Genomic DNA, 27,462 nt, shown 5'->3' with positions numbered 1-27,462 from the left:
TTGGCGAAATGTAAACAAACAAAAACAGAATGCAAAATATTCACAGTTTTACAATAAAACTCGAAATGATGAATGCTTAGTTATGATTTTGAATTTGAAGTCATTCATTGGTATACATCTGTACTGTTTATTTAATTCATCTTGCACATTTATGCTGCATATACACATTTTAGCGTACACGTGTAGTTAAACGACGACTGACATACATTTTCACATCAGCCAATCAGAATGGTTTTGTAATCTAGACCGGAACTTCACTAGAGAAGTTCAACCAAGTTTTTTGTGTAACGTTGAAAAAACTATAAACTACCGTTGTTTCTCTAAGATAAGAAATATTGAGGAAATGTGACCGGTACACAATGACTTGTTCAATATCGATAGTACGCATTTACCGAACTGCGCGTTTTAGGTATGAAATGCGCGATTGAAATGGGTTAGTATATTTTCCCGTTCATGACCATGGTTCTTATAGAATACCTAGGGGTAGGGTATAACATGTACAGAGGCATTTTCATTCTGGTGCCAGTGGTTCTCGGTGCTTCCGAGGTAGACTCTTCCACGCGTTTATACTACGTATTAACTGTATTCGCTAAGACAGATCAGTGTAACAGACTACTTCCGAGGGATCTACTTTCCAGATTTTATTTAGTGTGTAGAGTAGAATTGTGATACTTAAAGGAATATATATATATTTATGCCACATTTGAATTCGTTTTTTTTTAATGACAAGACCGTGACACAAAGATCATTAAGTTTCCGACCGTGACACTATACATGAATAATTATGTTTTACTTTATATGGTCCATTCCGAACTCAAGATAATGTTGAGAACGGCTCTTCTTTAAAAAGTGAAACAAAACCGTGTTTTGTTTCCAGACTTTTCTTTGAAAACAAGTTCACATTCAAATTACTCCAAACTTTACAGGAACCTACATACATATTCGATCTACAAAAATTTAGCTAACATTTTCGCCAAATTAATTCGAAGGATTGTTATAGGAAATTCAAATTTCTGTATCCTTATGTTTTTGTCACCTTAAAATCAGTAGTGTGGATGTTATATACTTAAAGGCTATGTTCATAAAATACATTAGTAAACCAAACATGATTACCATTGAACACCGCCTTTGAAATGTCAGCTGCAAAAAAAAAATCATTCGAAAGTTAAAACCGTTAAACTTTAGCCTGCTGGCTGCAAGTGATTCTACCTTTGCTACCAGTACAGACCAAGGCTGATAGTGGTCTGTACTGTTCGCTATTCAGTCAGTAAAATTTCAGTGTACATCCCTTCGAATAATAACTTGTATTAGACAGAGCAACAAGTGAAGCACCATACATAACTCGACGAAAATAGACAAAATTATGACCGATATAAAATCGATCCCCAGTGGTATCTTCCATGCTTAAGGTATTTACGTTTGTAAGTAACAAGGCCAGAAAGGCCAGTTACTTAATGCAGCAGAAGCACCTTTTTTGTAAGCTTCTGCAAGTTACATTTACAAACCAAATCATAACTATTTTAACCCCTGTTGATTTGCTCTAATGCATTAAAGCTGTAAATTCTGTTAATGGCGATTATAAGAGCACACATAAAAGATGTTTTCTAACTTACTCATATATAGAATATCTTGCTACAATGATATGCGAACTCATTTAAAAGAAACGATTTCAAAATATAATATTTCTGGTACTTCTTTCTATAGCATTGCTTTAAAGTTCACAAAATGCAGCTAATAAAGAACGTATTTTTGTAAACACCTTTACCAAAATGAAAAGTTTGCGGCAAATTTGCCGCAGAGTTGCGGTAAATTTGCCGCATACATTTTAGTTCACCAAAACGGAGTAATAAATGTTTGCAGGAGTTTGCCGGTAGCGGCGATTTTTCGGCAAACGTTTCGGTGACTTTGCTGCAAACTCACCACAGACTTTACTGAAAGAAGAGTTTGTCATAACATCGCCAGAAACTTTATCACATGATTTTGTAAAAATATCTTTATTTCACTCAGGTCAAGATATTGACAACATGAGGCAAACAATTATTAACAAATTTCAAGGCTCACAATGTGAAAAGTTTTTCTCTAAGCAAAATTACATACCCATAAAAGAAAGAAAACAAATTCCATTCCAAAAATATAAATAAATAAGATGAAATAGTAGTAATAAGAAGAAACTTCGCACATATACATTCACAGAGATACACATATACATACATGCAAATGAATACATGTGCACATGCACACACTAATATTAAGGCATATTATTATTACATAAATGTCTCAATAATGTCTTTAATAAACAAACATACTTTGTTATACTCTGGGATGGTATGGCAGTTTATGTTCATAACCATATCAATACAATGAATATTTGGTCGTTTATAATATTTAGCTTTAAGATATTTTTTCCTTTGATTGTCAATAAACCTACATTCAAAAAGATAGTGAAATTCATCACCTATTGAAGAGTTACATAGTGTACATTTTCTCAGTCTAAGGTCTATGCCATGCCAAGATCCAGTTTCTACGGGTAATTTATGGTTTCGTGATCTAAACTTTATCACATATCTAAATAACTTAGGCTGTGTGTTTATAATATACTTCTCAAACTCGAATTTATGTTTAAATAATTTATAATTTTTACATTTACTAGAAGTTTCTAAACTTGAATACCATTGGTTTAAAAACAGATCTGATAGTTTTTGCTTGTTCACCAAAACGTCACCAGAATCTTTTATCTATATTTTCGTCTTCAAAACATTCGCCATAATCTTTTAATTATCTGGCCTGGGCCCAGTTGTTCGAAATTTTAACAGGCGGTTAAGCTAACGGTCGATTAACTTTTAGGGTAGTATTTCGACTGTTTAGAAAACTTAGAAAAACAAATATACGAGTTAATTATCATGAACACAAAAATGTCTCTGCAGTAACATTAAAACATCGTACTGGTGTTTCCCACTAAGACTAGTACTTTGAATCAATATTTAACAGGCGGTTAGTTTAACAGGCTGTAAAAGTTTCGAACAACTGGACCCAGATGTGAAAGTTCGCCAGAGGATTGCCAGAACAGTATCACATTACTCTGTGTCCCAGTAGTGGGTACCGTGCACCCCGCTTGGGATTAATTTTCACATATACCAAGTTGTTAAAAAAGTCAAGTAGGTCAACTTTCAAACCTGTCCCCAAAGATAAACTCATTTGAAAGATATAATTTTAAACCGTTTCCATGGCAACCGTCATTGACAAATAGATATGGACCAAGTCAATTTTAACACATCGTAACTTTCTCACCTTTAATTGTAGAGCAACATAATTAGTATCAAAATAAAGGTTATACATTAAGCTTTTTTCTGTGAACAAGAAAACATATAATTCTTATTTGCATATTTATGAATATTAATGAGAATGTCAAAATATCGGCAAAAATCAGGCAAATTTACTACAAATCTCTGTAATGATTTTGGTACGTTTACATTCATAGTTGTTTTTTGGAGTGTAAGTTGTTCTAAATAATAGCTATGACCAGTAAATATGCATACAGAACAATTTAAGTGGTACTTCTTTAAAATTTCCGTGGTGAATGCATACAAAAGTGGGTGGGGTAAAATAGTACAAAAAATGAAATAAGATTAGATTTAAGATTTTGCATTAAGAACATCTGAATATAGTGCATAATTGGTATAAGAGGTACGAAACCCTTATAATTCAAAATATTATAATTCATAGTTTCGACTGAATAGTACCGCCGGAAGTGGATGGGATAAATATATATGATAAAAAATGTCATCTGAGTTAAAAATGTTCAATTGTAAATGGGTTAACGTTAAACTTTCAGTATTTTGTTTGTCAGTTTCTTAAAGTGATATTATTCTGCTCATTTCAATATGCAGTCCTACACCATAGTAGATTAGTTTATTCAATTTATATGCATCTAGTATTGTACACAAGTGTGTGCAGCTTTGTGATATTATGTCCATGGATATGATAGATTTACATTTTTTGGTCATTTCTTTGCTTTGCTACACATAATCATGTACTAATTACTCAGTATCTGATACTGAATTTGCTTCTAGCGGTGTGCTAAACTGATTCCCGACTGTCAACGGAATCACATAGGCTCATAGCTAAAATATCTTCATCACAAATCAGTTTATAATGCTCAACTTCAGTCTCGGTATCACTTTCATCTCTATCGTCGTCTCCTCCAAGCTCAGTTATCATCTTTTCTTGTACACCAACCATCTGAGGCGGCAGTATGTCCCCTCCAAACTATAAAGGTTCAATCAGGCCTTTGTCATGTAGCTGAACATCGATGTATTAACACGGATTATTTTTGTTTCCATACTAAACAAAAAACTTTACAAAAACTTACATTATTACGCATGCAAAAAACTGAATGATTTTTAACGGTTAGCTTTTGTTTATTTTAGACTTTTGCTACCTGAAGACCACTAGATACAATAGATTGCAATAAATAATTTAGTGAATCTGCAAATTAATTAAGACATTTGCATACAGAGGAAAGTTTTGCAAATCATTTATCAGCTTTCACAACCTTTAGAATATTTAAAGAGTTTCAAACCCATGTAAGCATAAAACATATTTACTTTATACTTTATCATACTGATCTCGTACGTTTGTATTTCTTTCTGTATAATTATTTAGGAAAGATAAATCATTATCAGCAGATGATATTTTTTGCTAATTTAAGAGACAAATATGCCTTTTCTTACTTTTCTTGAAAATATATTGCTGAACCCAGATTCCTTTGTTCTTCAAAAACAATTAAAGTACCTGTTACTTTAGCGCCAAAAGTCTGCAGCAAATTTGCGACAAACAAATTTGTATAATTGTTTGCAGCAAAGTCGCCGCAAACTAATTTGCATAAATAGTTTGCCAAAAGCTCGCCAGAACATTGCCAGAAGTTCGCCAGAAAGGTTTTGGCGAATTCGCCGCAAACTTTTACCATGCAAATTAGGTTTGTCGCAAATTTGCTGCAAACTTCATTTGCATATTCATTTGCATAAATTGTTTGCGGCAAATTTACCGCAAACTAATTTGCATGGTAAAAGTTTACCAAAAGAAAGGTTGCGGCAAATTCACCATAACGTTGCGGGATATTTGCCGCAACGTTCGCCGGAAGCCTGATATTTTGGTAACCTGTATGTTTAGGTTTAGAGGATAGTGAATAGTCAAATACGTTATCAACTTTAAATGATATTGTTATTCTTATAACAATAAAAATGATAATAAAAATTATTTTCATTATTTTTTTATTGTGCGCTACTTTTTACGGACGTAACAGTGTACAAATGCTTATAATTCCAGTCCCAAATTGTTCTAAAATGGACTTAATCACAATTAATACATACTACGCACACATCGTCTATAATATATCATAACTCATATTTAGTTGCATTAAAGTTATTTCCCCTTTATGCAGTTACGCAATTTTCTTCAAAAGTTTACCAAATTGAAATGCTACCAAAATCGGATTTATTTGATTGAAAATTGGATAAAAAAACTTACTAATTTATTTGATAACATCAATCTACATTATTTTGGTAAGAGTACATACGTATTGATGCATGTCACTTTTCTGTTTTTTCTGTCCAGATGATCAGCATTTGTATACGAAAGTGAGTGGGGTAAGGATTTTACATTATGAGTTGTGTTCAGACCAGTTTATATTCTCAAATTTTCCAATCCTCAAGTTGAATAATGTTAATGCACGTTAATCTCCATTTCAGACCTTAATTGAGACTTTGTTTCAACAAATTTAATCTGTTAAGAAAGTTTCAAGTTAGAACAAGAGCTGTCCGTAAGACAGCACGCTCGACTTTTCTAAGTGTTTGACTCTGAATAAGAGCTTTGCCACTAAAAGGGGCATAATAGTCTAAAGCTTTGAAAGTAACAGAGCTATTGGACATTATATAAAACTTAAACAAAATATTCTAAGTTAAAAAGTAGCATAACTCTGTCAAAATTCAATCAGAGTTATGGGGATTGTTTCTCCTGGTTTAGACTTTGATAGTAAATAACTATTTTAAGTTTCAAGTCAAAAGCTTTCATAGTAACAGAGATATTTGTCCGAAAAGTCAAGCTAAAAATGCTACATTTTCATAGCAGTAGATATTCAAGTCACATATCTATGTCATGATTATGGTTTAAGGTTATAAATGCATTGTTGTCGTTGTAAATTACTTTCTAACAGCATTTCCAAAAGCATACATTATTTGATTGCACTATACTGTATGCCAATGTTATTACCTTTTTTCACGAGTTTGCTTTGTTGTACGTCTGCAGGTCAAATTTTCTCAATCCCTGGTGAATTATTTTGTAAAAGGGCTGTACATTCTATTTTAAGATTTTTACTAGTCAGTCAAGAGCCAAATCAAGAGAAATATATTTCTTCGCTCCTCGCTCGCTCCTGATTTTCTCAAAAACCAAAACAAATACTTAAATTATTTTTTCGCTCGCCGCCTCAAATATTACAAGAAAAAAAACGAAGAACAACTTTGCAATTTGGTGTGGCCTGATGGATATATATTACAAAAACGTCGTACGTCAGCATCACGTGCTCTATAATGACCAATCAAATGATTCCAGGTTCATAGAATGGACCTATTTATAGGGAGCGTTCCTGTCGCTCAACACTCGTTTATTACAGGATCTAAGACAGCAGCTTCTCAATATCAGGAAGTACTCAGAGGAAAGTAATTATGGTCCAACTTATTTCTACATTCATTGAATGATAACCTAATTGAACGTTGTAATATGAAATTTGTAAATGTAATCCGCGTACTTTTTCCTAACGGAATACATAACAGTCATACCTCGATCTCAATGTGCTCCTTATATTTTGATAATTAATTCATTTTATGTAGATGAATGTTTCATTCAATCCAAAAGGCTTTAAAGAAGCTGTTCTCAGGTATTGTATGCAGAACCATTGTATGTAATATGGCACTAAATGCTATGTTCAATATTTTTAAACACGAATCTAAGTCAGTAATTTTTATTTTTATTCGATTTTTTTTTTCTTTTCTTTTTTTTTTTTAGAAAATTCTTGTATCTTGTACTATGCTGTTCAGCTTTCGTACACAGTACTTATATACTCATATAGAGCTACAAAACTTCGAATCTTTTCTCACTTAAATGTAAGATATGAAAAATTATTTCAAGCGTGTCTTCATGTAAACAACACATATATGAAAATTAGATTTTAATATGAAAAGAATCTGTACATTTGTATTAAGCGCCGAGAAAGAGTGCTATCAGATTTGATCAACTCCTATATATAAGCGAACTGTATGAATCGATTTTAGTCGTATAGAATGACTCAGTAGACGTCTACGCACTCCTAAGTTATTCCGCTAGCCGAGTTCCTTCGAAAGGAATTCCTGTATTTTAATGTTAGGAAAACACGGTTAAGCTTAAACGTCATATCTACCTTACCTATTTGGCGTCATACATGCGTCATGGAATAATGCTTGCCCCATTTCATCTACTTGTTCACATAAAAGACATATTAAAATCTAAACACAAAAATAGCATGACACACATTGATTCGTTAATGTGATATATAAGACTATTCATTAATAATATACATGCTTTACGAATACCTCATTATATAAGTAGTACATGAGCCATAGGGTTGATTGGTACCATCTGGGGGGATTAATTCTTATAGTGAATTTTGGAAAGGTATACAACCCTGGAGTAAGATAATATGTGATAGCAATGTATCGATGGTAGCTTTTGGTTTGATATCATCTTGATATATACCTACACTTAGATACAGGTTCAGGTGAGCTAAAATATATCCAATGTAGACATACGAATTATGGAACATATGCTTTTCAGTTTGAATAATTGATGTATTTGTAACAAGTATTTAAAAACAAACAAAATATTTCCTTAATTTTCGACATTTTTGGGTTTGCTTCTTTGTTAATTAAAATAATGATTATGAAGAACATTTTAATAGCATGGACAACTAATAAGCATAATTATAGCTCACAATTAGATTTTCTTCCGATAGGTGTTAGACCTTGAGGTACCATTTCCCCCTGCCTTCCCTAAAGAATCAAGGAATATTCAACATTATGACTTTCGGAAAGTACACACCGAATGCTTTTTATTCCTACTTGAATGCCGTTTAAACGTTAGGGCTTTTGTAACGTACGTGACATTTAATATGTTTCCTAAAAACATTTAAGACGATGAAATAGTGCTACACAATAATTAAGAAAAAGTGCAGTCTGTAGTTTATTAACAACCTTATACATGTATAATAATGAATTGAATGTGCTTTAAAACAATATATCTTTCACGTACCCGTTAACATCTTAATTAGTGTAATTTACGTAACAGTGATTTTATTCCAACATTATAGATATTTTACTTGTACTAATAACCCAATGACCAAGGTGTTTATGATTCTTCAATATAATTGAAAGTACAGACTGAATAGTGTTTCTTATAACTATTTTTCTGCAGTGGTAGGAACTTTTCCATAATGTAATCTCCGTATAAGTTTTATGTTACCAAAATGCACAAAACTGAAATTTCTGAAGTGAAGAAAATGCCCTGCACAGATCGGGAAAAATTATAACATTTTATAATAACTATACATAATTTGTGTTGTTGAACTAGATATTTACTAGAATGCAGTGAATCACCATCTCCTTTCAATAGTTGTGCGAATTTTACGTGACAATAATATGTGTTACCTTAAATAAGTAGAAAACAAATAGATACTCATTGAAACACCATGGCTTCATAGGGACAGAATCATTCTTAGTTTAAATGTTAGAAATTTCATGACACTTACTTATTAATAGATGACACACATATTCAACCTGAATTATTTGACCTTTAACCGATGTTTATGTAAACAAGTAAAGGAACTTGCTGACAATACAAGCCTTGAAAATCTGTTGAAAGTCACACAGCGTTCAAAGAGTACTTTCCAAAGTACCAACACTTCAAAAGTGTCAGAGAGAGACATCACGGAAAAGGGCACACTTCTGTATATACTTTATTGATATTATTCATGATATACTGGCATTAATACAGACCACAAATGTCAACGGCCTAGATGTGCAAATAGGAGTCTGGCACAAGTTGTGCCCACTATTATTTGCGTCCAATCATATAAACGATGCAATGTATCTACCTGCTTATCCGTTAGTTTATACTAATTTGTTTTAGCTCGACTGTGATGAAAGCTTCAAGCCTATTGGTACCACTCTCGAGTCCGCTTCCTGGAAAACCAGTACTGGTGTTATTAGAAAAGACATGGTTGTGACCCCAGTGGGGCTCTCGAACCTACGATTCCTGGATTGAGCCGACACCTTAGACCACCGCTCCCCTATCTGCTCCTAATGATGGATCTTGAAGTAACCACCCTTGTGCAGAAAAGCTTTTGAGGGTTCGTTGCTTCAGTGTGTCTAGATCAGCCGCACCAGCAGCCAGAATGTGTAAATAACTATAGAACAGACTATCAACCTTCATGCCAAGAAAAAGGGAAGCATCATAAGCTTCAGCAGACAATATTCTTCATGCTACAGGTGTTGTTTGACACAGCAAATGCGAGCTAAATATGTTGAAGCTACACAACAGAAAACAGACATGTCTTCAAAAGACAAATCCACACACAAAGAAGTAGAACCTGCGCAGATCAAAGCCGATTATGCGGATGTAAAAAGTGATCACAGATGTAGAAAAATGCATGTATCCATTCAAAGCAGAAATTGGCAATAGCGGCCTTTACTTTAAAAAATCAAAGAAAGTGACCAGCTCGCAGAATAGATAGGCTCAGATAAGGGCTGAAAGAAATGTGTTTTGGACTATTCGTGATATAAGTTGTTGAACACTCATGATGTAGTCATAGAATTTCCTGTGTCATTTGCAACATCCTACGGAATGCCAACAAAGACCAACAAAGTCAAACTATTATACTACGTTGAAGGAAGTATCGAGCTGCAACAAGCCATTCTATGGTGGCATATTTCTGCATACGAGAATCATAAAGTTTTCATGAATATTTTATGAATTTTCCCAAAAAATAACAACAACATTTTTTGCGAAAAATTGAATAAACTTTCGTGAAAGTAGAAGGTTTCCGTGAAAATATTATCTTGTTAACGAGACAATGTGTCAAAATAGTGAACTGAACTGCATAAAGATAACCCAATAGTCCCCTCTACGGAATGAAACGTGTTATATCAACCTCAATCCCCAACCACCACCCCTAAGAGTGTCTAAAACTTATAGATATTTTATTATAACATTCATATGGGTTACAAAATTAACGTATTTTTTAACTCCCTTTATTATTTCTGTTATTCGGTATCTGTTATCGTATGCAGTAGTGCGCACTATCGTGAATTATTTCCACTCAGAATAAGAGATTCTTTTCGTGAATTTTTTTTTAGATTTTCACGTAAACTGTTCGCGAAAACTATCTGCTGAAGTGAATGCAGAAATATGCCACCATACCATTCTATTGAAAACGTATCTTACATCATTGATGGCGATGCTTTGATAGTAGATTTCATTGCAGATACATAATTTTCCAAAATAATCTAGTCTGTCGAAAGAAAACGACGTGGAACTGCACCAACACTTCTGTTTTCTGGTCAAAAATACCAAAACATGTGCAGAATTGGAAATATTTCATGAGTAATGATGACAACAAAACTCAGTTATGTTTAAACAGCTAAATGTTGGGACGTCAACATGTGTGCTCCGACGACGTTTTGGAGACGGGGAGTCATTTATATTTGCAGTATAATGGTCGCCTAAAATATCGGAACATCAACAAGGTTAGATACGAAATGTTTGTCAACAAGAATGGCAACCAAGACGGCGTCCTAAATAGTTCTGACGGCATAGACATGACCCTGATGCCACCATATCAGTCCAGTCAACTATCAGTTACTTATTCATTTATTTATATTAATCTACAAAATGTTTAATATACATACATGTATCTGCGTAGCTATTGTAAAAATAATAGAAAAACTTTATCATAATATACTCATATTTGATAAATATCTTCATGTCTTTCTACATTAAATTAATAATTTTGTAGTTTAACTCTTATTCATATCAAAATCAAACAACCTTGATCTTTTCTTAAAGGTGTATATATGACTACATTCCCATGAGAAAAGCCTTTATCTTCCTGGTGTTGTTAAAAATTGCCGGGACTTTGATGACGAACAACAGTTAGTGAACAACTTGAGTGATAAAAAGATCGTTCCTGATGAACTTGTTGACATAAACGAAACCAGTGAAACTGATGAAGATTATTCGCTTACCAATATTGACGATATCTTATAAGATTCAGACAGTGGTGCTTTCAAATCATTCTGGTGTGTAACATGTTTAAATGAAAGATAGTATTTTTATTAAGATAACTAAGAATGTTCTAGTATGTTTAATACATAGAAAATGTGGTTAATTGAAAACAAAGAATAACCTTGACATGATATAGAAAGATAATGATTGAAAATAATGACGGCAGCATATTACCGATTAAGATAACATATTGTTATGTAAATTACACTTTTACATTCAATTAATTAACATGGCATTTGATATCTAACCGAAGATTTTATTGATTAGTTAAAATATTTCTTTTCTAAACAAAATACTAAATAACAACGACTTTAACATGTTTATATGAAATATTATGAAAATCTTGATTTCATGGTAACGTATTTTACTGTATAAAAGTACTATTTGGTATTATTCAGCATAAAAATGTTTACTGTTTAAGCATAAGAACATTGATACAGAATCAGGCATGAATATGCACTTTTTAGACAGATCAGATAGTAAAACATCATGTTTAAACAACATATTTTGTGTTTTTCGTCTACACGTGTATTGTCACGTAAATTACAATAACAACATGGCGGCTTTGATATTAAAAACTATTGGTCTGCGAATAACTGTCTAATTGTTAATTTAACATATCAAAACTAGTTCAGAAATTGCTTTGATTTAATGATATTCATACTTTTCTATTCCATATCATGTATAGAAGTATTAATTAATTTCAAACAAATAGGTAACGCACATTAATATGCCGTAAATTACAAGCCCCCCAACAGCCAATGGCAGACAACTTGGTTTTGTGATATGTAGAATTCTACTACCTTATACTCTATGTATTTAAACATGTCATATTAGTTCAAGAATGAGCAAAATACCTTTCTAACTGCATATTATGAAACAATATTTGTCTTCTTTAATTATATTTAAGCACTGGTCTATGTTTGTCTGTAATTGCAATCACTAAACGCTAAAGTGGCAATATTTTAATAACAGTTCTTTTAAATACATAAAATACATCAACTGAGCTGTTTGTCTATCAATTTCCAAGTAAATATATTCCAAAATGAGAGAGAACCATTAGTTTGAAATAGAAAGTCTACTTATGTATAACGGAAGTTTGATGAAAGTCTATTTTGGGGTGGTGTTACTACATGGCTAAAAACGCACAAAAAGCTACCACCACTGCAATGCTATACATAGTTTCTGAATTGTCAGATGTTTACCTATCCAAAAATAGCATTGAGCTTTAATCCCCTCAGATGGTACCGCTAGCCAAAATTTCTGGGTCTGGCTCATGGACTAAAGCTTATAAATCTGGAAACAAAAAATAACATAAAAGTATGAAGTAGTTTAGCATTATGAATAAAGTAATATTTATTATATACTTATAACATATTGTATACATTTATCTGACAGTATAAATTGGCTTTAAGAAATCATTCTGTTCCAGAAAATCACATGTGTGCTAGTGATTTTGTTATCATCCTGCTTTTGGTCAGCGGACAGTAATGAATGGCTAGCGGACAGTGATGAATCGAGACCACATACTTTAGAAGTTAGAGGAAATTACGATTTTACTACTGGATATGGTCGTCTCGGTGGTAGATATACATACTCTTGGGATGACCCAGGATCCTTCTACATGGGTGGAAGTATAGATACCAATGCAGACTGGAGATTAGAATTTGGTTTCGAGTTCGAAATTAGGAAAAAGAGTGTTCAATGGGTACAGCAATTATTTTAGTTCACTAAATGTATTCAGGTTTCATTTGCTCACGCTCTTTTCTGTGTATAGTCATTTTGTTCAGAAGGTATTCAAATACATTGATTACAATTTTCGGAAAGCCTTAAGCTTTACCAGTAGTCTTCCACCATTTCATTTGATTGTATTTAGCATTACAACATTACACTCCGGGTAGATCCATGTAATTTCCATACATATGACGACAATCGGGATGGAGCAATAGTGAAGGAAGAACTGCATGCTATATTTGGGAACCACGAGAAGACCGATGATCTATTCAAAGATCTGGACATAACAACAGGTGTGTAAAATTAAGTGTCTAGTAAGAGAAAAGGTAAATCTTCAAAATGATGTGAAGTTAGGAGAAGCTGAGAAACTTTTATTTAATTCGTTGAGCTGGTGTTAAACAATTCTGAACCTGAGCAACATTCTCGTACACATGTACTGTAGGTTAGTAGAGATCTACATGCTCTAACTACAGTACACATAATATAATTCAGATTCTATTTGTAGATCTATGTTAATAATTTTGTGCCAGTTAATATTCACGAGCTCTGCGACAGAGATTTTTTGTGACTTTTAAAATATAAATGGGGTTAGAGTGATTTCAAAGTGTTTGCGTGGAGGTAGGTGCGCGGAGGGGAGGAGGTGGGTGGAGGGGACGGGGGCGACTAGTGAAGCCTTAACATATTTTCGCGGAAAATTCTAAAATAACAAAAAAATAGATATCGTACAAATCCTTAGTACTTCTAAATGCTCTCATTAATAACTTTTGAGCCCTTTACGTAATGGTATTCCTGTAAAAAATCAGTTTTGGGCAAAAGTAAGAGGTCCAAAGAATATGCTAGTCCCCCACTTAAAATTTGCCCCTAACCACCCCCGCGCTCCTACGCCTATGATTATACCTGAATAAAAATAAAAATAATCACCATGTATGAACTTTGAAAAAACAAAATTTAAGAAACTGACGTAACAAATGACATACCGCACCAAAACTTGCACTTGCAAGGTTCTTTTGTGAGTACTGTATGTACCGAGATTGAGAATGCGTGTGTAACGAATGTAAAACTTAATTACCGGATGCAAACTGAGCTTTTTCAGGCATTATTACTCACATCCATTTAGTCCAATCAGTAGCCTGTATTGTACATTATATATTCCTTTCGTATTTTTAAGGTGATGGATATATAGCAAAGGAAGAATTCTATGCGATGGCACCTGTGATCATAGCAGAATGTTTGGACACTGCCGAGAAATGACAAAATACCTACCACCAAGCATGATATGTACATAGTTTGCATTTTTTGGAATGACCCCGCTCATTTTAGAACACAAAGTCAACAAACATTGTAAAAGTATATGTTGGTACGAATTTATCGCTACTGAATATGAGAAAAAAAAACAGATAACTTACTAACAAATTATGCATTTTCATTTTGATACGTGTTTCTATGTTTTGCTTATAACTTCTAAATAAACTGCATATGTAGCAATTGTTCTTTGTATGTAAACACTCAAACGTTTTTTACTACGCTTTCAGAAATATTTTACCATTAACGAAGCAAATCAGTGCCAGCAGTTAAAATAATAAGCGTGTCTTTAATAGCCCTGCTCTAAAAAAGGCAATTACAAATAAAATTTAACGTGTCAGAAAAGTTGTTTTACTATTTCGGCACAATTATGACCGATCAGCAATAAACTCAGATTTATTCTTTTATTTACGTCTCATCTGTATTTAACAATTAAAAAGTACACAGCCGCTCTATACAGAGCTACAAGAGACAATGCAAAATTAAAACCTATCAGTCAATTTAAAACTATTAACACAATGTTAATAAAATGCCTGGAATTAAAATACACATAAAATACAGAATAAAAAAAATAGAGCTGCCAATGGACAACATGCTCGACTATTCTCAGTGCCTGATAGTATAAAATAAGCTACGAGTAAAAAAAGCATATTATAAGTCGAACAGGGCCATAGTTTAGTCAAAATGTTTGATAGTGTTGCCTCCTCCTTTTACTGGCTGGGGTCATGATGGTTAATACGTATGCAAAATATCAAAGCAATAACTCAATGGACTTTAAGAATATTTGGGGTGGTACACAAAACTTTAACATTACAATAAACATACACTAAGTCGAAAAGGGGCCATAAATCAGTCAAAAAGCTTAAAAAAAGATGCCTCATCCCTTTTTACGAACTGAGGTTGTGATGGTAAACAAGTATGTACAATATCAAAGCGATCTCTCACTGGACCTTGAAAATATTTGGGGTAGTACACTAACTTTAACATTTGTGTGACGCTTACGCCGACGCCGGGGCGAGTAAGACAGCTCCCCTATTCTTCGAATAGTCGAGCTAAAAAGAGACATTAAGCTATATGTCTTATTCCAAAACCTTAAGTTTGAAAGCCGAACTGAATGTCTACGGTCTCCGGCTTATGCCAAAATGTGACATATCAATAACCCCACAAAATGTTGAATTGTATACCTAAACAGTAATGATCGATTTTTCTCAATATTAGACTATGAATAGAATTGAGCCAAGAGATGTGGCTCAACTCAATAAAATAAATATTAAATTTTGTCAGAAATTATAACGAAAGGGAATTTCAAAATGGGTATGGGGCACAACTGCCACAAATCAACACATACATTTAATTATGTGAATTGATTCATTTGGTATAAACTAAGATATAAAATAACTAATTTAAGATTACAGGTCAAATAAAAGCTCAAGGAAACAAAGACATTAGACCTGATACTCATGTTTAATAATCACTCTCGGATACTCCTTTCATGTTTTTCCACCAATTCACTTAATGATACTAATTGCTGATTAAGACTTTGTAAATCCATTGTTAGAATCAACTGTGGTGATGAAAAGCGGGCATTTATTGTTAATTACTTCAAACATTACACGGCCGTTATGCTGTAGAATTGTCCAAGTCTATGACTTTCGTTACCTCGCTGATGTTCCGAAATGTTGAACTGATATGAAATGAAGGTGATAATTATGACCCGAGATAGATTAGCTTTCAGGATGCCAGATACTTTACCAAAGTTTATGAGAGATGTTAGAAGTAGCTAAAAACTAAAACCAAATAAATTAAATATAGAATCCCACGACATTGTCGTAGAACCTTTCAAAAAATCAAGGCATTGGCGTGGTTTATCGCCTGATTTACCATGGTTCATAGTTCAGGTGCGTAGGAATTGAACTACGAGGGCGTTAGCTATCCACGAAACGTGGTAAATCAGCCGATAAATTATAAGAAGGCCCTTATTTATATATTTCAACATGCTGAATTTCATTCATCGGAGTAGAAAAGAACCAGACGTAATATGGCAATTTGGCGTCATAATTAACGTCATTATGTTCTTTCATCAGAGCGAGTGTCAACCGATGTTTACCGTAGAATATACAATCTATTTAACTGACAACGAGGTAAAAATAATATTCTAATGATTTTTAAACAATACATGAAATCAAGCGCAGTATAGTAAGAGAATATACGAATGAAAATAACCAAGCCTATATTGTGGTTTATCATCTAATTTACTCGGCTCATCGTTCAGATGCTTGGATATATTTATTTAAACACTCGGGCTAACGCTCTCGTGCTTCAATTCCTGTTCATCTGAACTCTGAACCGTGGTAAACCAGGCAGTAAACCACGCAAAAGCATAGTCAAATCTTGACTTCCAACTACATTCCTCTGAATCAAATTTTAAGCTAAGATAACACAAAAGACATGTAACAGAACACGTTTGTTGTAATTTTGTGAGTGAAAACTTTTCGTCGTAGTAATGGTAACTCCATGATAGGCAATTCTTATAACGGACTGAGCAGCTTTGATAAATGTCTTCTGTTCTGTTATAGTATTTCTCTTTATGCTCCGTGTGAGTACATGTGTTTGTGGTTTCGCATATAATATAGATTTTCATGAGCATTTTTTATGTTTTAACATACTAAATGCTTTGTGTTACCAAGGAATTGGTCAGACGACGATAAATTCTATTTACTCTGCCATGTAACTTTGGAACATAGTGGTGCACCCGTACACCGATTTAACTCCTTAGCAATGTTTTTACTGGCCGTTCCAAGGCGGTACCCCGATGTGTCCCATTATGTGTTTTTAAGTACTCCATGAAAGACAAGCAATTCCTTTTATTTATATGTATATAATCGCCTTCCCAATCGGTAAGTTCAATTCAGTTCAATATCATTATTTCTGCCCTAGTACAACACAGTACAAAATATGAATATGTATGAAAACTAAGTAACAAAACACAAAAGCAAACTTATTTACATTACAAGAAATATACATATCATGCTAACTTTTTAAATTATGGAGTTTATTTTGATAAACTTATGTATGCGTATACACTGAGCCTTTTCATAGTCTCATTTCGATATAAAGTAGTGCGCATTTACATATGATAATAATACCAGCCTGGACGTTCACATAGCGGGAAGGGCAAAGCGAAAGGCCTATAAGACGTGTCCTACCGAAACGAAAAGTACCATTGTGAAAGGGACTTACTCAGCACGGTCTCAATATCGTCGCCATATACTGTCGTAGAGCGACATACAGCTTTTAACAAAAGGGTATGCGTAGGAAGGAATAACAGATACATTCTTCTGTAATTTCGGAATATTTGGCCCCAAGACCAGTTCTAACAAACCGTCGAGGCGACATTGGAAACTACCTCAGTGGAAATAAAGTCAACAAATGTGTCTTTCAGTGGAATTGAAGAGAGACATTCAATTTTATCAAGGTACACCTGTTCGCAAAGAGAGCACACGGAGACTTCTCTGTCTGGAGGTCTGACTAGTAAGTCGGCTATGAAATGTGATAAATCGAGATCCCAGTTATTTAAGGACCCCGTCCATATTATCGAAGGAGATATATCAACGTATATCTCCCTAAATCTGTCAAAGTTGCGGTCTGATTGCAGTCTTTGAGGCCAAAATAAAACTCATTTTCACGGATAATTTTATTAACCTTTCTTTTCCATATGTATTTAGATGGTAGTGACTGATATCTTAAGTAGCTCTGTAGCATGTCAGTAAGGTGATATTTTGTAACAAAAAATACGACATATATCTGGAATGAAGCCCTTTTTAACCGAGTTACTATTGGAACAGAATTTGACGTTTACTTAGGTATTAGATCACTAATAGAGAACCTCCTTTTTGAAGAGTATTCAATTCCTACCATAAGCCTACTTTTACTGCAATTCTTAGGGGGGCGTAGGTTCAAGCCCTACTGGGATCAAATTTTTTTTCCCTTATTTTCCTTTTTTTCTAGTAAGTTTTTACTTCCTTTAAGACTTATTATTGATTTATTGTACAAAAACGGAAAAAGATGAATCTTATAAGCAATTTCTTGGTGTTCAAAGTGAATTTACTATTTAAACAGAAGGGGTAGTGTTACACATCTTTAAAAATATTGAGTTACACGCGGTGAAAGTTCTCTATTTTGCTTCCACCTCTAGATTATATATTGTGGAAAAAATTTAGGTAGGTTTTACATCTGCCCTAAAATTATTTTTAAATGGAGTAAGCAAAATTCAAAACAGAAACACAGCATTCGACCTTATTTTTTCAATGTTGAAGTATGAATTCTGTCTCATTAAATCCGTTTACTTGAGGCACCATAGAAAAAATGATATTGACATTTTTATTTTGTGTTTTATAATTGTTTACCAATAGTTTGATGTTTCTTTTATTCAAATTAATGGTAAAATGAGTTCTCTGCAGACGTTTTGGATAGTGGTTATCACTTTGAAATTTGTCTCTACTTGAGCTTGTGGACATACTATAAGTTATACAAAATTTATAAAAAAAAAAAACGGCACGGTAAAAGTTGTTTAAAAATTGCAAAATAGTGCAAAACATGGTTACCTTCCAGAATATACCAAGCAAAGGCCATTTTGTAAAAATTACTATTAGTGATCTAATACCTTAAGTTATCGTTAGGGAGTGACAAAATTTTATGTAGGAACATGAGTTTTCGTTTTTCAGCTTCAGAGCTTAACCGGAACAAGCCTACCATAGACTCACAGATTATTGGAAAGCCTTGAACACATTTTACAATGTAATGTTGTGTTCGATTAATGAAGTCAATATCTTTCATTGTGAGGTTATTCCAAAGCTCCGACCCGTACAGTATAGTTGGAAGTACTCACTAAATGAAACAATTCAGGAATATTTCCATTGCTTAAGAATGTTATAAGGCAGAAACACGTTTTACATGAAGAGGTTTACACCTGCGGAATAATTTCACAAGAGCGTAGCCCGAGTGAATTGTACAACCGATTGCTATATGTTATTTAGGTTATCATGCCCACGGATGCCGTTCTCGGGTGTCACGGGTTTTTAAACGATGTCTGTGTAACGGTATTGACAACAACAAAAAATATAATATAAAAAAACATTCTTTCCCGAATTTACAATAAATATCACACCAAATCCTTATCAGCACATCTAAATGCTGTCTCAAATTGGGCTTTTTCTACTCACTGTTATTTCTGACAAAAATCGGGGTCAAAAAAGCATTTGTTGTCCCCCTCTCCCCCTCTCAAAATTGGGGGCTGTTCCTACTCCTATGTGTAAAAGGTTAGAAAATAATAAAAAGATACATAGACAGATACATTGATTGATAGACAGATGTTCAGTGTTTTGTTTGTCCCTTATTTCGTGTTGGATATTTAATCTTATCCTGTATTCTGTATTCTGTAAAGGAGTACGCGGGTGGTAACAGTTTGAATTTTAAAGATGTCTTTAACAAAGTTAATTTTATGCACAAATGCAACAATTATTGCGCATTGTGGATCCATTTTTGATTATTTATAAGTTTCACTGTTTAATTGTAAAAAAACTGATTGTTGGTTCTTTTTATAGACCGCAGACAGATGATGGTAATTCTTTCCAGTATCTAAACGAGTCTCATTGTAGAGTAAACCCAAATTCTAAATATATCTTATTAAAGGCGTACGCTATAATTCCCTGTATATGACATGGGTGATTTTTTCCAGATAATAGAATTTCTTCAAACTTAGGATATTGAAGGACAATCAACTAAGAAACAAAAATATGCAATTAAAATCATAGGTCAACAGTATCGAAAAAGAGATATCTGCCCTTGAAAACGGCATTTTTGTTTCTTAGATGATTGTCCTTCAATATCCAAAGTTTGTGGTGATTTTAACATGAGCAACATTGACTGGAAATCATCCAGCACTATTCCTAGTAATCCAAATGCCAAAAGAATTATTAGATATAATTGCTGATCACTAACTTACTCAATTAGTCGACAGACCAACTCGTAATGATAAAACCTTAGATCTTCTTCTCAATTGTTGATAACATTGAAACAATTCCTCCAATCCGTGAAGCTGATCATGTTATTATTCCCTTTACTTGTAACACCTCTCTACGTAGATGTAAACCTAAACCAAGGCAAATTCTAAAGTATTCTAAAGCAAACTGGGAGGGTATCAGAAATGGTTTAAGCACAATTACAAAAACAGGACATAAATGATGTAAATGAACTTTGGAATACTTTCAAAACAAACCTACAAGACTCAATATCCAAAAGTATCCATCAAACAATGAGTAAACATCGTAATAAATTACCCTGGATTAATAACGAACTAAGAATGAAAATGAATAAATGTAAGAGCAAACTAACAAAGCGGAATAAACATGATCATAAGTCCAGTAACCTTAGTCATCTAAAAAAGCAAAAGGAACAACGGAAAGCCTATTGGAATTATATTGAAAACATGATATTTGATATTCCAATCCCCGACCAAGGCAATCCAAAAATTAATAAACAGCCTAAGAACTTATTTTCGTACATAAGAACACAAAAAATCTGAATCATCTATCATACCCCCACTTCGTGAAAATGGCTTACTAAAAGCAGATCCGACCGTAAAAACTAAATCTTAAATGATCTATTTCAAAAAGCATTTACCCTAGTAACAACACAAGAAATACCAGACAAATTGTCCTATTCCTCATCCAAAAATGCCAGACATTGCAATCTCTATAAAAGGAATTACTAAATAACTGTCAAATATAAATCCCCATAAAGCTTCTGGTCCTGACAATATACATGCTAAAATCCTGAAAGAATGTAAAAAATAGGAGAAAAGTGAGGAAGGCAAAATCCCACTTGATTGGAAACGCGTAAATGTATGTCCCGTTTTTTTAAAAGGGAGATAAACATGATGCTGTCAACTACAGACTAATTTCTCTAACTTGTATTCGGTGTTAAATACTTGAACATGTTGTTTTTCTTTAAAGTAATAACGTATTATATGCTTTCGATCAGCACGTCCGTGTTTCTTTTATTCAAAACATAAGTAAGTCCCATAACAACATCATCCAGACGGATGTTATCATAATGACTCTAAACTTCTTCAGTCTGATTGAGAAGCTGCTGGTAAATGGGAACAGGACTGGCTGATGCATTTCCATCCTGATAAATGTAACATCCTTAGTATGGATGTTACTAAGGATGTGGAGCCGCCGTAGCGCAGTGGTAGCGCGTCCGCCTTGAGATCGAAGGGTCCCGACCACTGCCTTGGTGGTAGTGTCCTTAGGCAAGACACTTTAATTCCACATTGCCTCTCTCTCTCTCTCTCTCTGCTCTTAGAGGTTGGTTCCATCGGGAATGAGTCTCGAGAGTAATACTAACATCCTTAGTATTACAGAGAAAAGGAACCCTATCCAGTTTAATTATAAACTTCACCATTATACTGTAGAAAAAGTTCTGTCATCAAAGTATCTAGGTGTAACACTTCAAAAGAACTTAAAATTGGGTAAGCACATAAACTCAATGACTAACAAAGCAAATCAGTCTCTTGGTTTTCTGCGTAGAAATTTAAAAATTAACTCTTCTAAAGTGAAAGCACATGCATATAAGGCTATAGTAAGACCAAAGGTGGAATATTCATGTACTATTTGGGACCCACATAGATCAAATTGGAAACGTTCAGAGAAGGACTGCCAGATTCGTCACTAATCACTAGCATAATACAAGTTCAGTTTCTGATATGTTAATAGGTTTAAATTGACCACCACTAGAGATAAGAAGAACTAGAGCTCGCTTAATAATGTTTTTTTTAATTGTCCACCACGTAGTAGCCGTATAACAGTAAAAGAATTTATTAATGCCAACTGATTCAAGAACAATGCGTGGGCACGGTAACATGTAAAGGTTCAGACACATTGGCACATCCAAAGATTCATATGAATATTCATTTTTCCCAAGAACAGTCGGTCAGTGGAACATGTTGCCCGCTGTCGCACATGCAGCAGCCACAGTTGACTCCTTCAAAGCTTTTGTCATTGTGCCTGTCTTAATTTCTGCACTCAATCTTTAAAAAGCAACCAGTGTACAAAGTTTTAATATTGTTTAAATTGAAAGCTTTATTGTTTTGGCACGTGTAAAAACTTAAATTTATGGCAGTGGCTAGGATTACGGTACCGTAATCCTAGCCTCCGAGTCTAGGATTACGGAAGTTCCGTATTTCTAGACAACCCTACGAGGATAGGCTAGGATTACGGAAGTATTTAAGAGGCATCAAGTATATGTTAGGACATGCATAAATGATGTTTAAAATCACCATAAAATTTTATTCAGTGTCTACACATAATCAAAGTTATGAAGGAGTGCAGTAATTTGAAGAAGAAGAAGATATCTTACTTGAAATATAACTATAACTTGCGACGCAAAGTGGAAATATTTAGTGGTAGTGTAACGATTACTGAATGCATAAAGGGAAGTAATTGCATTAATATGCAACTTTGTAAACCTGTCAATTGTCACTGGAGTGAAATGACAGTATATATGCACATTAAATCACCTTTGGTGATGAGCTAGCTTTTCACCGACGGGATTTGTGTGGCACTGAAACGTTACAAATGGTGGCAGCGGTGGGATGAAGTCAACTGCCGGACTGGAGTTGCCTTACCCATGTATTTCCTAGGCCAAATCTCGGGACGAGATTTCTCGGAGGGGAAAGTAATGTAACGATTACTGAATGCATAAAGGGAAGTAATTGCATTAATATGCAAATTTGTAAACCTGTCAGTTGTCATTGGAGTGAAATGACAGTATATATGCACATTAAATCACCTTTGGTGATGAGCTAGCTTTTCACCGACGGGATTTGTGTGGCACTGAAACGTTACAAATGGTGGCAGCGGTGGGATGAAGTCAACTGCCGGACTGGAGTTGCCTTACCCATGTATTTCCTAGGCCTAATCTCGGGACGAGATTTCTCGGAGGGGAAAGTAATGTAACAATTACTGAAAGCATAAAGGGAAGTAATTCCACTAATATGCAAATTTGTAAACCTGTCAGTTGTCATTGGAGTGAAATGACAGTATATATGCACATTAAATCACCTTTGGTGATGAGCTAGCTTTTCACCGACGGGATTTGTGTGGCACTGAAACGTTACAGTAGTACATCTCAAATTTGACCGTAAAAAAAAAACAACACAACAACAACAACATTATGAGGAAGAAATATCAAATTATCGATTAGATCATTTACAATGTCACTACCACAAGGAAAATGTAAGTTTTTTACCAGGTTTTCCATTTTCTCACTAATGGACCTATATGAGTATCGCAAAATAATTGTCATGTCAGATTCACACTGTAAATGCCACTGGCAAGTAGATGTGTACCATCTGCCGGATAAGACCCGTTACCGGAGAAGTGTAAGGTGTAATAATTGCATGCAGCTATTTCATCACCAGTGGTGGAAACCTGGCAGGTAAATAGTGTTTGAACTATCTGTTAGTCTGTCTGTCACACTTCTTTGTGTACTTGACTCCCAACAGTTTCTATGAATATGTCAATTTCTATGGACTTGAGCTGATTAAATCAGAGCTGTCACTCACAGGTGATTATCGCCCTATTCACAGTGCTACACTATAAGATACAGTTACTATATAATATATGGGTGCTACATTAGGTGTCAATGTGGTATATAAAAGACCTGGTACATAAATGGACTGGTACATAAACGGTTTCTGTCTACTTGAAATGAAACTTGGTATATATATCATCAATAGAAAACATAACTTCTAAGGCAACCTCCTCCCTTCGATTTATTCAGAGAAATGTCAAGACAGATAACATAAAGGTCAAAGAAGCTGCATACACCACCTATGTCCGCCCCCAGCTAGAATACTGTTCAACTGTGTGGCATCCCTGGCAGAAAACCCTCACCCATAAACTTGAACGAGTCCAAAGGTCAGCAGCTAGGTATGTTATGAATGATTACAACTATACAAGCAGTGTAACTGAAATGTTGAAATCCTTAGAATGGAAAACTCTCCAGTACCGTAGGTTAAACTGTTCATTACTTTTGTTTAACAAAGTAAGGACCCAGACTGTTGCTATTGACCAAGGTTACTTGTCCCCCATTAGAAACCTGAACTACTTGATCCCTTATTCCAGCACTCAATACTTTGCTAACTCTTATTTCCCTAGAACCATCCACCTCTGGAACTCCCTCCCCACATCAGTCAAAGCTAGCCCCAGCCTCAGTATCTTTACAGAGAGGCTGGCGGCGGTCACTATGTAATTCTTTCATTCTGTCCTATTTTAACTGTAGCATACTGTCCTTTTATCTTTTACTTTTAATACTGTAATATACTAAATTTCTTTAACAACTGTTTCTCTGACAGCGCCAACCAGTCATAATCGGAAATCGATTGTTGGTTGTAACAACGTAGATGTAGATGTAGATAGGAAGTAGACATGCACATATTATTAGGACTTTCACAACTGATTATTAGTCCAACCAGTTTCGGGGACTATGGTCAGAGACCACCAATTCAAAAAAGTACAGGGAACTTACTGGGAATGAGGTAAATGTATACCTGGGAATAAGGTAACGTCTGTGCGTTCTGATTGGGTCAGTCATGTAAACAAACCCAGGAAGTGATTATTTTTTCAAAATTGATATTTTTCCACTGCATTTACAGTATTTTATTATACATTTTGACAAAATTTGCTACATTTTATGTGTATTGAAAAAAAGTTTTATCAAACGAATTTCTCCCGCCATGCCAACGATGTAAACAGGGGGTCATCTCATTCACACGAAAATTACTTAAATAAAGTATCACTATTCATATGTTTTTCGTCCGATATTTTGGTAGAACTAAGATAGTTCTTGAAAAATATGTAGTTAGATATACATGTTTCGATGTATGGAAGGCCGTACACGCCATAATGTTATAATGTAAGTCTATGGGGAAACAATTGGTGGTCTCTACCCCTATAGGAATGCGCTTTTCCGTCATTCCGTCCATCCGTCCGTTCGCAATTTCGTGTCCAGTCCAATATACTTAGCACAATGTTCCATAATGAGACGACATGTCATGTGCAAAACCCGGACCCCTAGCTTAAAGGTCAAGGTCACAATTGGAGGTCAAAGGTCAACAGGGCTTTTTAGTTCGACTATTCATAGAATAGTAGAGCTATTGGACTCGCCCATGCGTCGGCGTCCGCGTCGGCGTCCCGATTTGGTTAAGGTTTTGTATGTAAGCTGGTATCTCAGTAACCACTAGTGGGAATGGGTTGAAACTTCACACACTTATTCACTGTGATAAACTGACTTGTATTGCACAGGTTCCATAACTCTATTTTGCTTTTTTACAAAATTATGCCCCTTTTTCGACTTAGAAATTTTTGGTTAAGGTTTTGTATGTAAGCTGATAACTCAGTAACCACTTGTGGGAATGGATTGAAACTTCACACACTTATTCACTGTGATAAACTGACCTATATTGCACAGGTTCCATAACTCTGTTTTGCTTTTTTACAAAATTATGCCCCTTTTTCAACTTAGAAATTTTTGGTTAAGGTTTTGTATGTAAGCTGGTATCTCAGTACTTACTAATGGGAATGAATTGAAACTTCCCATACTTGTTCACTGTCATGATCTGACATGCATTAAGCAAGTCCCATAACTCTACTCTTTTTTTCAAAATTATGCCCTTTTTTCAACAGCAGTTTTTGGTTAAATTTTTGTGTGTAACCTGATATCTCAGTATCCACTAATTGGAATGGATTGGAACTTCACACTCTTGTTCACTGTCATGATCTAACATGCACTGTGAAAGTCCCATAACTCTATTTTGCATTTTTACAAAATTATGCCCCTTTTTCGACTTAGCAGTTTTTGGTTAAGTTTTTGTATGTAAGCTGGTATCTCAGTATCTACAAATTGGAAAGGATTGAAACTTCACACACTTGTTCACTGTCATGATATGACATGCAGTACAGAGGTTCAATACCTCTATTTTGCATTTTACAAAATTATGCCCCTTTTTCAGCTTCTGTATTTATTCAATTGACAAGGCTGTTGAATAGTTGAGCGTTGCTGTCCTCCGACAGCTCTTGTTTCCTGTCCAGTCCATAACTATGCCATCCACGAAGGGATTTTAATATTACCTGGCACAAATGTACCTCATGATAAGACGATATGTCATGCACAACTTTCAGACCCCTAGCTCAAAGGTCAAGGTCACACTTGGCAGTCAAATGGTTACATAACATGAACAGGATCTGTTTCGTGCCCGGTCTATAACTCTGTCATTCATTAAGAGATTTTAATATCACTTGGCACAAATGCTCCCCATGATGAGACGACGTATCTTGCGCAAATCCTGGACCCCTGGCTCAAAGGTCAAGGTCACAATTGGAGGTTAAAGGTCAACAGGGCTTTTTTCCTGTCTGGTCCAAAACTCTGGCATCCATGAAGGGATTTTAATATAACTTGGCACAAATGTTCCCCATGAAGAGATGACATGTCATGCGCAAAACCTGGACCCCTTGCTCAAAGGTCAAGGTCTTCATTGGAGGTAAAAGGTTAATAGGTTTTTTTTCCTGTCCGGTCCAGAACTCTGTCATCCATTAAGGGATTTTAGTATTACTTTGCAAAAATGTTTCCCATGATGAGACGACATGTCATGCGCAACACACAGAACCCTAGCTTAAAGGTCAAGGTCACACTTTGAGATCAAAGGTCAATGGGATTTTTTCCTGTCCGGTCTATAACTTTGTCATGCAAAACAGGATTTAAATATCAGTTTGCACAAATATTCCCCTGGATGAGACAATGTGTCATGCGCAAAACCCGAGCCCTTAGCTGCAAGGTCAAGGTCACACTTGGAAGTCAAAGGCCAAAAGGGCTTTTTTCCTGTCCAGTCTGTAACTCAACAATCCTTAAAGGGATTTTAGTATTATTTGGCACAAATGTTCACCACCATGAGACGGAGTGTCATGCGCAAGAACCTGGACCCTAGGTCTAAGGTCAAGG

The 27,462-nt window shown here is 34.7% G+C and overlaps 2 protein-coding genes across 2 annotated transcripts in view; both read left to right on the top strand.

The window, feature by feature from the left end:
- Positions 1 to 6,625: 6,625 nt before the first annotated feature.
- On the top strand, positions 6,626 to 14,582 carry LOC128555561 (uncharacterized). The gene is made up of 4 exons (XM_053538219.1): positions 6,626 to 6,722; positions 12,800 to 13,075; positions 13,244 to 13,394; positions 14,270 to 14,582. Exons 1-4 carry the CDS (start codon positions 6,720 to 6,722, stop codon positions 14,350 to 14,352), a joined length of 513 nt encoding a protein of 170 aa, XP_053394194.1. The 5' UTR covers positions 6,626 to 6,719; the 3' UTR covers positions 14,353 to 14,582.
- A 9,000-nt stretch (positions 14,583 to 23,582) lies between these two features.
- The window catches only part of LOC123524735 (uncharacterized), a 66,911-nt gene continuing 63,031 nt past the window's right edge, over positions 23,583 to 27,462 (top strand). Inside the window, exon 1 of the mRNA XM_053522221.1 lies at positions 23,583 to 23,699. Within this exon, the coding sequence (XP_053378196.1) occupies positions 23,678 to 23,699 (22 nt within the window). The 5' untranslated portion in view covers positions 23,583 to 23,677. The remainder of the gene's footprint in view (positions 23,700 to 27,462) is intronic.

Source organism: Mercenaria mercenaria, chromosome 1, assembly GCF_021730395.1.
Source record: "Mercenaria mercenaria strain notata chromosome 1, MADL_Memer_1, whole genome shotgun sequence".
Classification (NCBI taxonomy): Eukaryota; Metazoa; Mollusca; class Bivalvia; order Venerida; family Veneridae; genus Mercenaria; species Mercenaria mercenaria.
Note: the sequence above shows the minus strand (reverse complement) of the source record. Positions and strands in the feature narration are given on the sequence as shown.

Bases quoted from the DNA above. Each gene is read 5' to 3' on its own strand.
- LOC128555561 (XM_053538219.1), top strand. The intron at 13,076-13,243 runs GTACAGCAATTA...GATTGTATTTAG, and splicing joins GGAAAAAGAGTGTTCAATGG to CATTACAACATTACACTCCG. The intron at 13,395-14,269 runs GTGTGTAAAATT...CGTATTTTTAAG, and splicing joins AGATCTGGACATAACAACAG to GTGATGGATATATAGCAAAG.